Source organism: Carcharodon carcharias, chromosome 8, assembly GCF_017639515.1.
Source record: "Carcharodon carcharias isolate sCarCar2 chromosome 8, sCarCar2.pri, whole genome shotgun sequence".
NCBI lineage: Eukaryota > Metazoa > Chordata > Chondrichthyes > Lamniformes > Lamnidae > Carcharodon > Carcharodon carcharias.
In genome coordinates this window covers 160,733,296-160,749,572 of record NC_054474.1, presented here as the reverse complement: position 1 = coordinate 160,749,572, position 16,277 = coordinate 160,733,296, and the positions used below count along the sequence as shown (strand labels likewise).

The 16,277-nt window shown below is 50.1% G+C and overlaps 1 protein-coding gene across 4 annotated transcripts in view; it reads left to right on the top strand.

Annotated features, from left to right (window-relative positions):
- setx (senataxin) overlaps positions 1-16,277 on the top strand; it is an 86,924-nt gene that overhangs the window by 13,187 nt on the left and 57,460 nt on the right. The window contains exon 1 of one of the 4 annotated variants that reach the window (XM_041194103.1): positions 838-901. The exons of the other annotated variants lie outside the window; for them this stretch is intronic. Coding sequence (XP_041050037.1) covers positions 874-901 — 28 coding nt within the window. The 5' untranslated portion in view covers positions 838-873. Of the gene's footprint in view, positions 1-837; positions 902-16,277 lie in introns of those variants that run through there. 4 annotated transcript variants of the gene reach the window in all.

Below are 16,277 nucleotides of genomic sequence, written 5' to 3'. Positions count from 1 at the left end.
CCCTTGTGGGGAAGGCTAGAACCAGGGGATACAGTTTAAAAATTAAAGTTCTTCCATTTAAGACTGATATAAGGAGAATATTTTTTCTCAGAGGGTTGTTAGTCTGTGGAATTCTCTTCCCCAGAGGGCAGTGAAGGCTGGGTTATTGAATATATTCAAGGCTGTGATAGATACATTAGATAGAATTTTGATTGACGAGGGAATCAAGGATTCTGGGGGGCAGGTAGGAAAGTGGAGTTAAGGCCACAATCCGATCAGCCATCATCTTAATCGAATAGTGGAGCAGGCTCAAGGGGCCAAATGGCCTACTCCTAATTCTTCTGTTCCTGTATTTAGTTTTTGGTCATATAGAAACTTAGCAGAATACTTCATGCAGTGCAGTGGTTATGTTGTCAAAAGTGACACTGGGCAAAGAGAAACAGCCATTGTTGAATAGTTTCTTCAGAAGATATACATAAATATCTATCCAGTGCTGTTAAGTTGCAGTATTGTTACTGTGTTCTTGAAGCATGAGATTTACGCAACCATCTCTAAGCCAAACATAAAACTGCATACTGTAAAGCTACTTATATATTTTTATTCATTCATGGAATGTGGAATTGGTGGCAAGGCCAGCGTTTATTGCCCTTAAAGGTGGTGGTGAGCTGCCTTCCTGAACGAATGCTGTCTGCATTGTAGGTACACCCAGTAGCAATATAGTTCGAATTACCTTCTGAACTGCTTGACAGTTTTGCATGGTACACAGCTTGGAGGTGAGTTTGCAGGTGGTGGTGTTCCCATTCACATACTGTTCTCACCCTAGGTGGCGGAGGTCATGGGTTTGGAAGGTTCTGGCAAAGGAAACTTGGTGATTAACTGCAGTGCATCTTGTAGATGGCAGCCACAATGGGCCTCTGGTGGAGTGAGTAAATGTTTGATGTGATGGATGGGTGCCAATCAAACGGGATGTTTTGTCTTGGATTGTGTTGAGCTTCTTGAATGTTGATAGAGCTGTCCTCTTCCAGACAAATGGAGTATTTCATTATACTTCTGGCTTGTGCCTTGAAGGTGGTGGGCAGATTTTCAGAAGCCAGAGATAGATGCTTGCCGCTGAATTTCCAACCTCCAATTAGCTCTTGTAGTCACAGTACTAATGTGGCTGGTCCAGTTTAGTTTCTAGTCAGTGGTGATACCTGCGTCCCTCCACACACAGGGTGTTGTTGATGGGATATTCAATGATGGTAATGCCATTTACTGCAGGGAGCTTTAACATCAGTTTTTAACCACTTTTTCAATGACTGCATTTCCTGATTTTTTTTTGGTATGATAAATCAGTTTTTTTAAAAGAAATGCAATTTGGGAAGAAAATTTCACTGTTTATCATCAAAGATCATAATTGGAGATGTGCATTAATTGCAACGTTGATGTTGGCATGTTGTGTGCAGATTATGCTATGCTGAGGTCATTAATGTGATGTATATGTTTCTTTGGACCTGATTTTTGGTAGGAAAAGAAATGAAGGCTGTTGCAAAAACATTTTTATGGCAACCTGGACCATTTTTAGATATTAGTGTACTTACAGCACAGAAATGGAACGTTTGGCCCAACAGGTTCATGTGGGTGTTTATGCTCCACTCAAGCCTCCCCCTTTCCCCTTCTGTCTAACCTCATCAACATATCCTTCTATTCCTTTCCCCTTCATGTGCTTATTTAATTTCCATTGTCTGTAGTATTTGCTTCAACTACTCCCTTTGCTAATAAGTTCCACATTCTAATAACTCTCTAGGTAAAGACACTTCTCCTGAATTTCCTATTGGATTTGTTTGTCACTATCCTATATTTATAACCCCTAGTTCTCGTCTCACCCACAGGTGGAAACATCTTTCTTACATATACATATACCCTTTCATTATCTTGAAGACCTCCATGAGCTCACCCTCTGCCTTCTCTTCCCTGATGGGTATGAGTTCTTAGTTCTAGTATTAGTCTAGTAAATTTGCACCTTCTCCAGGTGCTCCAAATCCTCTTTCACAGTAGTCCTGAAGTATGGTCTATTCAAGGTTCTATACAAGTTTAACATAATTTCAGTGCTTTTCAATTCTATCCCTCTAGTAATAAGCCTCAGTGCAATTGTTTTTTTAATGACTTTATTAACCTGCGTTGCTACTTTTAGCAACCTGTATCTGCAGACCCCTCTATTCCTTTACCTTATTTTCAAGAGGTATGTAGCTTCCTTATTCTTCCTACTGAAATGTATTTTCTCTCACTTATCTGTACTGAAGTTTATTAGCCAAGTACACACCCATTCTGCGAGTCTATTAGTGTCTTTTAATTTGTCACAGTCCCTCTTCGTCCCCTTAATTTGGTGTCATCTGCAAATTTTGAAGTTGTACTTCTGATTCCTGAATCCAAATCATTTATATAAATAGTGAACAGCAGCGGTCTCTGCACTGAGCCTTGAGGAGCACTATTTTATCAATTCAAATAATCTTTAATCTTTATTTGCTATTTTTTGGTTTTGTAGCTAGTTTGCTATCAATCCTGCCACCTGTTCTCTGACTCCACATGTTCTGACCTTAGTCATAAATCTAACATGCAGTACCTTATCAAAGTCTTTTTGGAAATCATGGAATGGTTACACTACATAAGGAAGCTTTTCACCCCTTCCTGCTCTCTGCAAGAGAAACTCAGCTAGTCCCACTAACCTGCCCCTATATCTTATGGCATTTTCTCCTCAGATAATTATCCAGTTTCCTTCTGAAAGTCATGATTGAATCTGCCTCCAACATAGACAGAACTTCATACTCTTGGGCAGTACATTCCTGATCCTAACCATTCACTACATAAAAAAGTTTTTCCTCATGTTGCTTTCGATTCTTTTGCCATTCACCTTAATTTGGTGATCTCTGGTCTTGATCTTTCTGCTAATTGGAATGGTTTCTCCCTATTTACTCTGTCTCGATCCCTTTGAACATCCCTACCAATTCTCCTCACCTTCTCTTGCCCAGGGAGAGCAGCCCCAGCTTCTCCACGTAACTGAAATCTGTCATCCTTGGAACCATTCTCATAAATCTTTTCTGTACCCTCTCTGATATCTTTATGCGAGCGTACAAATTAGGAGCAGGAGTAGACCACGGCCCCTCGAGCCCACTCCACCATTCAATAAGGTCATGGCTGGCCTGATTGTAACCTCAACTCCACATTCTTGACTACCCCCAATAATCTTTCTCCCGCTTGTTGATCAAGAATCTATCTGACTCAGCCCTCAGAGAGAAAATTTCTCCTCATCCCTGTCTTAAATGAGTAATCCCTTATTTTTAAACAGTGACCCCTAATTCTAGATTCTCCCACAAGAGGAAACATCCTTTCCACATGCACCCTGTCAAGATCCCTCAGGATCTTAAATGTTTCAATCAAGTCGCCTGTTACCCTTCTAAACTGCAGTGGATACAAGCCTAGCCTGGCCAATCATTCCTCAGAAGACAATCTGCCCATTCCTGGTATTAATCTAGTAAATCTTCTCTGAACTGCTTCTAACATATTTACACCCTTCCTTAAATAAGGAGACAATACTGTATCCATTACTCCATATATGGTCTCACCAGAGCCCTGTACAACTGAAGCGTAACCTCCTTACTTTTGTATTCAATTCCCCTCACAATAAGCAATAATAAAAATTGTAATGTCCTTCCTAAAGTGTCCAGAATTGTGCACACTACTCCATTTGAGGCTGAACCAGTAATTTATAAAGTTTCCCCATAACCCTGGAGTTGCTTTTGTTTTCTATGCCTCTGTTTATAATGCCCAGGATCCTATGTGCCTTATTAACCACTCTCCCAGTCTGCCCTGACACCTTCAATGATTTGTGCACATGACACCCCCAGGTCCCTCTGTTCCTGCACCCCCTTTAGAATTATATCATTTTTTTTATAATGCCTGTCTTCATTCTTCACGCTAAAATGTATTGCTTCATGTTTCTCGGCATTAAATTTCATCTGCCACATGTCTGCCCGTTCCGCTGTGTCCTCCTAACGTCCATCATACCCTCCTCACAGTTCATAGTACTTCTGAGTTTTGTGTCATCTGTAAACTTTGAAGTAATGCCGTACAAACCCAAAATTAGGCCATTTAAAATAAGTCAAGAAAAGCAGTGGTCCTATTAATAACCCTTGCAGAACCCCGCTGTATATCTTCCTCCAGTCTGCAAAACAACTGTTCACTACCATTCTGTTTCTTGTCATTTGGCCAACTTCGTATCTATGCTGACACTCTCTCTCTTATTCCTTGGGCTACAGCATTACTCTTATCTACCCTTTCTCTTACTTCAAAGAATTCAATAAGGTTGGTCAAACATAACTTTTCCTTTACCTATACATGCTGACTGCTTTTCTATTGTATTTTCAGTTTGAGGATTCCATTTACACTATCACAATTTTCAGTTTTTCATTTAGTTAGTTATGGAACATGGGTAACAATGCACTGACCATTAAGGACAACTTGGGTCATTAATCAAAGACTCACTCAGATCACAGCAAGGTGTTTACTAAAAGCGTGATTGCAACTGTACCTTATGCATAATTTGCAACAGTTTTGAATATTTCGCCATCCTAGTGGCAGTACCTAGCAATTGAAGGTTTAACCGTCTGTTCTTCAATTTCACTTTTAATTTTTTTTGATAGAATCAAGGGCTTAAGCCATAGTCGGGTTAGCCCCATGTAAGTGTTGCCCATGAATTATGTAAATAATTGTGGATTGTCATTTAGCATAAGATTACTTTTTAAGCTCTTTAAGTCTTGGTGAAATTCAAATTAAAAGTTTTTTTCAAAACCTGATTTTTCTATGAATTTTTTTCCCAGATTTTCCATTTTTAAAGCATTCAAAATCTGAAAAAATAGTATTTATAAATTGGCATAAAAAACACATTTGGCTGTTTGTTTTGCATCCAGATCTAATTAAGACAGAATGGGAGGTTGGAACCAGAGAGCTTTTGCATCTTGTTTTTCTAAAGGCTCTGGCAATGAATTATGAGTTGTTCACATTGTTTTTCACACTAGTCTCAGAAAAATGTGGGCTGGTAAAATGCCATCGCAACCAGCTAAAACTAGTTGGTTAAATGTTTTGAGGCTATTGTTATCATAATTTTTATCGTTCCCTCCACCATATGTGGTACAGACGCCTTAGTAAACCACAAGTGTGTTCTCCCAGAGCTTTGGAATTTATTAACCTTGACTTGCTTAAAGATCTGATCTTCATTTTTGTGCAGTAAAACAGAGAAATAGATAATCCTGATCAGTTTTTGCAAACACGACTTACCCCAAGACTCCTTCCATTGCATTGCCTACTTGGTCTCGATAGGTATCTGTATCCTCCTTGCTTCTAGATCTACAAAACACTATACTCCTTCACAAATGTATGAAAAATGTTTTTGCATATATTTCAGTTTCGTTCGAGATCCTTGCCCAGATAACTTTTTTTATTTCTTTACAGGATGTGGGCTAGGCTGGCATTTATTGCCCATCCTTAATTGCCCTTGAGAAGGCAGTGGTGACTGCAGTTCCATGTGGTGTAGGTATGCCCACAGTCCTGTTAGGAGTTCCAGGATTCTGACCCAGCGACAGTAAAGGAATGGCAATATATTTCCAAGTTAGGATGTTGAGTAGCTTGGTGGGTGACTTCCAGGTGGTGGTGTTCCCATCTATTTGCTGCCCTTGTCTTATAAGATGGTAGCGGTTGTGGGTTTGAAAGATGCTGTCTAAGGAGTCTTAGTGAGTTTCTGCAGTGCACCTTGTAGATGGTACACACTGCTACTCCTGTGTGTTGGTGGTGGAGGGAGTGAATGTTTGTGGATCGGGTGCCAATCAAGCAGGCTGCATTGTCCTGGATGGTGTCAAGCTTCTTGAGTGTTGTGGGAGCTGCACTCATCCAGGCAAGTTGAGAGTATTCAATTATACACCTGACTTGTGCCTTGTGATTGGTGGACAGGCTTTGGGGAGTCAGGTGGTGAGTCACTTGTTGCCGGATTCCTAGCCTCTGACCTGTTCTTGTAGCCACGGTATTTATATGGCTAGTCCAGTTTAGTTTCTGGTCAATGGTAACACCCAGGATGTTGATAGTGGGGGATTCAGCGATGGTAATGCCATTGAATGTAGAGGGGTAATAGATTCTCTCTTGTTGGAGATGGTCATTGCCTGGCACTTGTGTGGCACATATGTTACTTGCCACTTGTAAGCCCAAGCCTGGATATTGTCCAGGTCTTGTTGCATTTGGACATGGACTGTTTCATTATCTGAGGAGTTTCAAATGGTACTGAACATTGTGCAATCATCAGCAAACATCTCCACCTCTGACCTTATGATGGAAGGAAAGTAATTGATGAATCAGCTGTAGATGGTTGAGCTGAGGATACTGCCCTGAGGAACTCCTGCAGTGATGTCCTGGGACTGAGATGATTGACCTCCAACACCCACAGCAGTCTTCCTTTGTGCTAGGTATGACTCTAACCAGCGGAGAGTTTTCCACCGATTCCCATTGACTCCAGTTTTGCTGGGGCTTCTTGATGCCATACTTGGTCAAATGCTGCCTTGATGTGAAGGGCAGTCACTCTCACCTCACCCCTTGAGTTCAGCTCTTTTGTCCATGTTTGAAGCAAGGCTACAATGAGGTCAGAAGCTGAGTGACCCTGGCGGAACCCAAACTGAACGTCAATTGGCAGTTTATTGCTAAGCAAGTGCCACATAATTGCACTGTTGATGGCCCCTTCCATTACTTTACTGACGTTCAAGAGTAGATTGATGGGACGGCAATTGGCCGGGTTCGATTTGTCCTGCTTTTTGTGTACAAGGCGTACCTGGACAAATTTCCACATAGCCGGGTAGGTGCCAGTGTAGCTGAACTGGAACAGCTTGACTAGGGGCGTGGCAAGTTCTGGAGCACAAGTCTTTAAGATTATTGCTGGGATATTGTCATGGCCTGTATCCTTTGCAGTATCTAGTGCCTTCAGCTGTTTCTTGGTATCACATGGAGTGAATCGAATTGGCTGAAGACTGGCATCTGTGATGTTGGGGACCTCTGAAGGGGGCTGAAATGGATTATCCATTGGGCACTTCTGGCTGAAGGTTGTTGCAAATGCTTCAGCCTTATCTTTTGCAATGATGTGCCGAGCTCCTCCATCATTGTGGATGGGGATATTTGTGGAGTGGCCTACTCCATTGAATTGTTTAATTGTCCACCACCATTCGCAACTGGATGTGGCAGGACTATAAAGCATAGATGCATCTGCGGTAGGCAGTTTGGTGAGGATGAGGTCAAGTATGTTTTCTCCCTCCTGTTGGTTCCCTCACCACCTGCCGCAGACTCAGTATGGCAGACATGTCCTTTTGGACTCGGCCAGCTCAGCCTCTGTTGGTTGTGGAATCACTTAGCTCTCTCTATCACTTGCTGCTTATGCTGTTTGGCATGCAAGTAGTCCTGTGTTGTAGCTTCACCAGTTTAACACCTCATTTTTAGGAAAGCCTGTTTCTGTTCCTGACATGTCCTCCTGCACTCTTCCTTGAAGCAGGGTTGATGGTAATGGTATAGTGGGGGATATGCCGGGCCATGAGGTTACAGATTGTGGTTGAGTACAATTTTACTGCTGCTCTTGGCCCACAGCGCCTCTTGGATGTCCAGTCTTGAGTTGCTAGATCTGTTTGAAATCTATCCCATTTAGCACGTTGATAATGCCACACAACACGATGGTGGGTATCCTCAATGTGAAGACGTGAATTTGTCTCCACAATGACTGTGCAGTGGTCACTCCAATACTGTCATGCACAGATGCATCTGCAGTAGGCAGGTTGGTGAGGATGAGATCAAGTATGTTTTCTCCCTGCTGTTAGTTCCCTCAACACCTGCCGCAGACTCAATTTAGCAGACATGTCCTTTTGGACTCGGCCAGCTCGGCCTCTGTAGTGTTACTGAGCCACTCTTGGTGATGGACATTTAAGTCCCCCACCCAGAGTACATTCTGCGGCCTTGCCACGCTCAGTGCTTCCTCCACTGAGCACTTCTGGCTGAAGGTTGTTGCGAATGCTTCAGCCTTATCTTTTGCACTGATGTGCTGAGCTCCTCCATCATTGTGGATGGGGATATTTGTGGAGCGGCCTCCTCCAGTGAGTTTTTTAATTGTCCAACATGGAGTGTTCAACATGAAGAGTACTAATTCATCAGCTGGGGAGGCGGGGTGGTAGCAGTACTTGGCAATCAGCAGGTTTCCTTGCCCATGTTTGACCCAATGCCACTGAGAAAGTTCCCCTCACCCATTTCCCCCCCCTGCCCCACTGCCACCAACATCCACATGTTTACATGTTGGCATACGTATAAACATGTGTAAAACAGAAAATCCTCTTGTAAAGTTCACTGTCCTGTATAGTCCAATTCTGTGGTGAAATTGTGCTAAGTTATCTATCTGTGTACAAGTTTACTATAATATGGAAATTCCTGTCAGAACTAAAGCACTTCTTTTCTGGAATATTATACTGTTTTATTTCTGCATTTTTAAAATTCGTTCGTGGGATGTGGGCATTGCTGGCTAGGCCATCGTTTATTGCTCATCCCTAATTACCCTTGAAAAGTTATATAAGCATATAAACTAGTAAGTAAAATGTATCACAAGCTTGTATAAATTAATTTTAGCATAATGCATGTTGATTTTGTTTTCCTACAATTTCTTTTTTTAGTTTCAAGTTCAACCAAAAATAAGCCTGACATATACAGAAATATGCTACCAAATGTTTTAAAATATTTGAGGTCTCCGTGACTTAATGTTTTATGTGAAATGATTGTTAGATTGCTGAGATGGATTGTAGTTTCAGTTCATTTACCAGCACTACCTTGCTCGTCTTTAGTTATTGTGGTGGTAAGCAGATCCATAAATGTTGCAAGTGTAAACTGATCAAATGGGTAGCCAGATGTATTTATATGAGGAACAATCTTCTTTGTGTGTGTGTGTGTGTGTGTGTGTGTGTGTGTGTGTGTGTGTGAAAAATGTCAAAGGAATGTGTCATTCTTACCACAGCTGGGGTACGAGTAGAGTCACCTGTGTGTGAGGAGGCAGGAAGGACTGATGTATATGTATACATTTGTAATGTGTAAATGTCTCTGAAACTTCCTGAGAGCTGAATTTCTGTCGTTAAAAATTGAGCGCTATGAGTACTGTGCAGGATTGGGCACTTTCCTGTATACAACTCCAATTCGACCAGTTGAGGGACAGATGGAAAGGAGTGCCTAAAGGGTCCCGATGATTTCATAAACCATACGAGTGCAGCTTGAACAGTTTAAGCAGATCTCTTGGGTATGCTGCAGACTTGAACACAGTCTGATATATTTTAAGTTACGCTACTACCGACTTCTAGGCTTATTTGATTTGATTCTTCTACTTGCTACTCAGTTTCCCCTTTTGGTTTCACACTATATATGAGATAGAATTTACTTGTAACTTTTTGTCTAAACAAAATAATACCAGACTCGATTGCAACAGTCTGACATTGCAGCATCTATTTGCAGATAGAGGATGTTTTACTGAGAAATGTCCCTTCATAGTATTAACACATATTATGGTTGTTTTGGATATTTGCAACCATTGTGATGACCACCACAGATGTTAATTGCTGCGCAAACCAAATTCCAGGGGGAAACTTGGCTTATGGGCCATACCTTTTTTTTATATTCTGAAAATGAGAAGAAAATGCACTGATCTAAGAACATAAGAAGTAGGAACAGTAAGGAAAAAAATATTTTTGAGCAATGATCTCTCTAAATGGGAAAGAAAGGCAACCTGTTTCCATGAGTATGCCAATGACACGCTTAGGATCCTGAGTGGTGAAAAATCCTCTTTCTTTCCTTTATCATCTTACTTCCCTGAGAAGAGGACTGAAGATGTAATTTTCTGCCAAAAGTGCTGAATCTTAAATTTTGGAAGTATACAAGCATTTGATCAAATGAGTACCTTGTACTTAAAACCAGGGGCACTGTGAGAGCCGGCAGCCAATGAGCAATGTAAAAATGTCCTTATAAACCCAGGTAACATTGTGTCTACAGCTTTTCTGCCAACCTACCCCCATTTAGCCACTTGGGACAAAACAAGGACGGCCAACTGATTCATTGAGTCAGTCTCAGACCATTATTAAACAACTTGGGCACCACCACCCATCCCCCGGCCAACCAATGAATTAATCTCTCTGGAAAAAAGCCATAGGCCAATTTAGGAAAAAAACTCACTGGAAAAATTGCACTTTTTATAATTTGTTTGTGGAAGGTGGCCAGGCCAGAATTTATTCCATTCCTAATTGCCCTTGAGAAGGTGGTGATGAGGTGCTTTCTTGAATCGCTGTAGGCTATGTGGCCCAGGTAATTGGACCTGTTTGTAGTGGTTTGATACAATTGAATAGCTTGCTAGGCCCTTTCAGAGGGCAGTTAAGCATCAACCATAATGGTGTGGGTCTGGAGTTGCATATAGACTGGACTGGATAAGGACACCGGATTTCCTTCCATCAGGGACATCAATGAACCGGATGGGTTTTTACGACAATCGAATAATTACATGGTCACCATTACTGATACTAGCTTTTTATTCTAGACTTTATATAATTAACTGAATTTAAATTTCCCAGCCGTCACGGTGGGATTTGAACTCATGTCTCCATGTTAGTAGTCCAGGCCTCTGGATTATTAATTCAGTAACAACCAATATGCTACCATAACCTGTTGGTCCAAAAAGGATGTCAAAACAGTTTCAGTAGACTGCCTGGCACATATCCCACGATATCCTACCAACCTTCTATGCGTATTTACATTGGCCTCACTCAGGAATTTGGTTTGCTCCACTTTAGAAGATTGCAATAAATTCCCCTTACTGTCCAAGCTAGGCCTGTGACATTTTGTGAAAAGATAACTGCTGCCATCTAACCTATTTATGAACGCAAAGCTCTGCAAAGTGAAGAACTGCTTAATGTTGGCCCTATCCACATTAAGGTCCCTGTTATGATCTCCGTAGAGACCAATAACTTATAAACAGAAATTCGAGCTTCCAGTTAATAGCTGGATGGTTAACATGACAAATGTTCATATTAACAGCGCCAAACAGACTAAAAGCATGAATGACAACACTATTTTTGTAGGCAACTTTAATTTAAAGAATGCAACTTCTGAGCAACTGGAAAAAAACACAATCAGTTACGGGTTACATTGACCTTTAAGTAGACATTCAGTTCTTCCAGAACAAGTCGAAAATTATTCTTAGCTCCTGAAGGTTTACTTATAACTTTTACTTTCCCCGCCTGGAAACTTTTAACTCCAGAGCTGTCTTTTCACGTGGCGTATTTTCCTGAGCACTTCTCCCTCTAGCTAAAGGTAGGTAAATCTTCCGACCTTGTTTTAACTCCTCACAAATTTGCTTTTCTAATCCAAGCACAAGCACCCAGGCATACTGCTGTATGGTGAACTACTGAAAACATTCAGCTTCTAGTTGTGCGCTCTCTCTCGGCCGCTCTCTCTCTCTGCCTCTGCCCCTCTCTCTGCCTCTGCCTCTCTCTCTCTGCCCCCCCTCCCTCTCTCTCTCTGCCCCCCCTCTCTCTCTCTCTGCCCCCTCTCTCTCTCTCTCTGCCCCCTCTCTCTCTCTCTCTGCCCCCTCTCTCTCTCTCTCTGCCCTCTCTCTCTCTCTCTGCCCCCTCTCTCTCTCTCTCTACCCCCCTCTCTCTCTCTCTGCCCCCTCTCTCTCTCTCTGCGCCCCTCTCTCTCTCTCTGCGCCCCTCTCTCTCTCTCTGCGCCCCCTCTCTCGCTCTCTGCGCCCCCTCTCTCGCTCTCTGCGCCCCCTCTCTCGCTCTCTGCGCCCCCTCTCTCGCTCTCTGCGCCCCCTCTCTCGCTCTCTGCGCCCCCTCTCTCGCTCTCTGCGCCCCCTCTCTCGCTCTCTGCCCCCCCTCTCTCGCTCTCTGCCCCCCCTCTCTCGCTCTCTGCCCCCCCTCTCTCGCTCTCTGCCCCCCCCTCTCTCGCTCTCTGCCCCCCCTCTCTCGCTCTCTGCCCCCCCTCTCTCGCTCTCTGCCCCCCCTCTCTCGCTCTCTGCCCCCCCTCTCTCGCTCTCTGCCCCCCCTCTCTCGCTCTCTGCCCCCCCTCTCTCGCTCTCTGCCCCCCCTCTCTCGCTCTCTGCCCCCCCCTCTCTCGCTCTCTGCCCCCCCTCTCTCGCTCTCTGCCCCCCCTCTCTCGCTCTCTGCCCCCCCTCTCTCTCTCGCTCTCTGCCCCCCCTCTCTCGCTCTCTGCCCCCCTCTCTCGCTCTCTGCCCCCCCTCTCTCGCTCTCTGCCCCCCCTCTCTCGCTCTCTGCCCCCCCTCTCTCGCTCTCTGCCCCCCCTCTCTCGCTCTCTGCCCCCCCTCTCTCGCTCTCTGCCCCCCCTCTCTCGCTCTCTGCCCCCCCTCTCTCGCTCTCTGCCCCCCCCTCTCTCGCTCTCTGCCCCCCCTCTCTCGCTCTCTGCCCCCCCTCTCTCGCTCTCTGCCCCCCCTCTCTCGCTCTCTGCCCCCCCTCTCTCGCTCTCTGCCCCCCCTCTCTCGCTCTCTGCCCCCCCTCTCTCGCTCTCTGCCCCCCCTCTCTCGCTCTCTGCCCCCCCTCTCTCGCTCTCTGCCCCCCCCTCTCTCGCTCTCTGCCCCCCCCTCTCTCGCTCTCTGCCCCCCCTCTCTCGCTCTCTGGCCCCCCCTCTCTCGCTCTCTGCCCCCCCTCTCTCGCTCTCTGCCCCCCCCTCTCTCGCTCTCTGCCCCCCCTCTCTCGCTCTCTGCCCCCCCCTCTCTCGCTCTCTGCCCCCCCTCTCTCGCTCTCTGCCCCCCCTCTCTCGCTCTCTGCCCCCCCCTCTCTCGCTCTCTGCCCCCCCTCTCTCGCTCTCTGCCCCCCCTCTCTCGCTCTCTGCCCCCCCTCTCTCGCTCTCTGCCCCCCCTCTCTCGCTCTCTGCCCCCCCTCTCTCGCTCTCTGCCCCCCCTCTCTCGCTCTCTGCCCCCCCCTCTCTCGCTCTCTGCCCCCCCTCTCTCGCTCTCTGCCCCCCCTCTCTCGCTCTCTGCCCCCCCTCTCTCGCTCTCTGCCCCCCCTCTCTCGCTCTCTGCCCCCCCTCTCTCGCTCTCTGCCCCCCCTCTCTCGCTCTCTGCCCCCCCTCTCTCGCTCTCTGCCCCCCCTCTCTCGCTCTCTGCCCCCCCTCTCTCGCTCTCTGCCCCCCCTCTCTCGCTCTCTGCCCCCCCTCTCTCGCTCTCTGCCCCCCCTCTCTCGCTCTCTGCCCCCCCTCTCTCGCTCTCTGCCCCCCCTCTCTCGCTCTCTGCCCCCCCTCTCTCGCTCTCTGCCCCCCCTCTCTCGCTCTCTGCCCCCCCTCTCTCGCTCTCTGCCCCCCCCTCTCTCGCTCTCTGCCCCCCCCTCTCTCGCTCTCTGCCCCCCCTCTCTCGCTCTCTGCCCCCCCTCTCTCGCTCTCTGCCCCCCCTCTCTCGCTCTCTGCCCCCCCTCTCTCGCTCTCTGCCCCCCCTCTCTCGCTCTCTGCCCCCCCTCTCTCGCTCTCTGCCCCCCCTCTCTCGCTCTCTGCCCCCCCTCTCTCGCTCTCTGCCCCCCCTCTCTCGCTCTCTGCCCCCCCTCTCTCGCTCTCTGCCCCCCCTCTCTCGCTCTCTGCCCCCCCTCTCTCGCTCTCTGCCCCCCCTCTCTCGCTCTCTGCCCCCCCTCTCTCGCTCTCTGCCCCCCCTCTCTCGCTCTCTGCCCCCCCTCTCTCGCTCTCTGCCCCCCCCTCTCTCGCTCTCTGCCCCCCCTCTCTCGCTCTCTGCCCCCCCTCTCTCGCTCTCTGCCCCCCCTCTCTCGCTCTCTGCCCCCCCTCTCTCGCTCTCTGCCCCCCCTCTCTCGCTCTCTGCCCCCCCTCTCTCGCTCTCTGCCCCCCCCTCTCTCGCTCTCTGCCCCCCCTCTCTCGCTCTCTGCCCCCCCTCTCTCGCTCTCTGCCCCCCCTCTCTCGCTCTCTGCCCCCCCCCTCTCTCGCTCTCTGCCCCCCCTCTCTCGCTCTCTGCCCCCCCTCTCTCGCTCTCTGCCCCCCCCTCTCTCGCTCTCTGCCCCCCCCTCTCTCGCTCTCTGCCCCCCCCTCTCTCGCTCTCTGCCCCCCCTCTCTCGCTCTCTGCCCCCCCTCTCTCGCTCTCTGCCCCCCCCTCTCTCGCTCTCTGCCCCCCCTCTCTCGCTCTCTGCCCCCCCTCTCTCGCTCTCTGCCCCCCCCTCTCTCGCTCTCTGCCCCCCCTCTCTCGCTCTCTGCCCCCCCCTCTCTCGCTCTCTGCCCCCCCTCTCTCGCTCTCTGCCCCCCCTCTCCTCGCTCTCTGCCCCCCCTCTCTCGCTCTCTGCCCCCCCTCTCTCGCTCTCTGCCCCCCCCTCTCTCGCTCTCTGCCCCCCCTCTCTCGCTCTCTGCCCCCCCTCTCTCGCTCTCTGCCCCCCCCTCTCTCGCTCTCTGCCCCCCCCTCTCTCGCTCTCTGCCCCCCCTCTCTCGCTCTCTGCCCCCCCTCTCTCGCTCTCTGCCCCCCCTCTCTCGCTCTCTGCCCCCCCTCTCTCGCTCTCTGCCCCCCCTCTCTCGCTCTCTGCCCCCCCTCTCTCGCTCTCTGCCCCCCCTCTCTCGCTCTCTGCCCCCCCTCTCTCGCTCTCTGCCCCCCCTCTCTCGCTCTCTGCCCCCCCTCTCTCGCTCTCTGCCCCCCCTCTCTCGCTCTCTGCCCCCCCTCTCTCGCTCTCTGCCCCCCCTCTCTCGCTCTCTGCCCCCCCCTCTCTCGCTCTCTGCCCCCCCTCTCTCGCTCTCTGCCCCCCCTCTCTCGCTCTCTGCCCCCCCTCTCTCGCTCTCTGCCCCCCCTCTCTCGCTCTCTGCCCCCCCTCTCTCGCTCTCTGCCCCCCCTCTCTCGCTCTCTGCCCCCCCTCTCTCGCTCTCTGCCCCCCCCTCTCTCGCTCTCTGCCCCCCCTCTCTCGCTCTCTGCCCCCCCTCTCTCGCTCTCTGCCCCCCTCTCTCGCTCTCTGCCCCCCCTCTCTCGCTCTCTGCCCCCCCTCTCTCGCTCTCTGCCCCCCCTCTCTCGCTCTCTGCCCCCCCTCTCTCGCTCTCTGCCCCCCCTCTCTCGCTCTCTGCCCCCCCTCTCTCGCTCTCTGCCCCCCCCTCTCTCGCTCTCTGCCCCCCCTCTCTCGCTCTCTGCCCCCCCCTCTCTCGCTCTCTGCCCCCCCTCTCTCGCTCTCTGCCCCCCCCTCTCTCGCTCTCTGCCCCCCCTCTCTCGCTCTCTGCCCCCCCTCTCTCGCTCTCTGCCCCCCCTCTCTCGCTCTCTGCCCCCCTCTCTCGCTCTCTGCCCCCCCTCTCTCGCTCTCTGCCCCCCCTCTCTCGCTCTCTGCCCCCCCCTCTCTCGCTCTCTGCCCCCCCTCTCTCGCTCTCTGCCCCCCCTCTCTCGCTCTCTGCCCCCCCTCTCTCGCTCTCTGCCCCCCCTCTCTCGCTCTCTGCCCCCCCTCTCTCGCTCTCTGCCCCCCCTCTCTCGCTCTCTGCCCCCCCTCTCTCGCTCTCTGCCCCCCCTCTCTCTCGCTCTCTGCCCCCCCCTCTCTCGCTCTCTGCCCCCCCTCTCTCGCTCTCTGCCCCCCCTCTCTCGCTCTCTGCCCCCCCCTCTCTCGCTCTCTGCCCCCCCTCTCTCGCTCTCTGCCCCCCCTCTCTCGCTCTCTGCCCCCCCCTCTCTCGCTCTCTGCCCCCCCCTCTCTCGCTCTCTGCCCCCCCTCTCTCGCTCTCTGCCCCCCCTCTCTCGCTCTCTGCCCCCCCTCTCTCGCTCTCTGCCCCCCCCTCTCTCGCTCTCTGCCCCCCCCTCTCTCGCTCTCTGCCCCCCCTCTCTCGCTCTCTGCCCCCCCTCTCTCGCTCTCTGCCCCCCCTCTCTCGCTCTCTGCCCCCCCTCTCTCGCTCTCTGCCCCCCCCTCTCTCGCTCTCTGCCCCCCCCTCTCTCGCTCTCTGCCCCCCCCTCTCTCGCTCTCCTGCCCCCCCTCTCTCGCTCTCTGCCCCCCCTCTCTCGCTCTCTGCCCCCCCTCTCTCGCTCTCTGCCCCCCCCTCTCTCGCTCTCTGCCCCCCCTCTCTCGCTCTCTGCCCCCCCCTCTCTCGCTCTCTGCCCCCCCCTCTCTCGCTCTCTGCCCCCCCTCTCTCGCTCTCTGCCCCCCCCTCTCTCGCTCTCTGCCCCCCCTCTCTCGCTCTCTGCCCCCCCCTCTCTCGCTCTCTGCCCCCCCTCTCTCGCTCTCTGCCCCCCCTCTCTCGCTCTCTGCCCCCCCTCTCTCGCT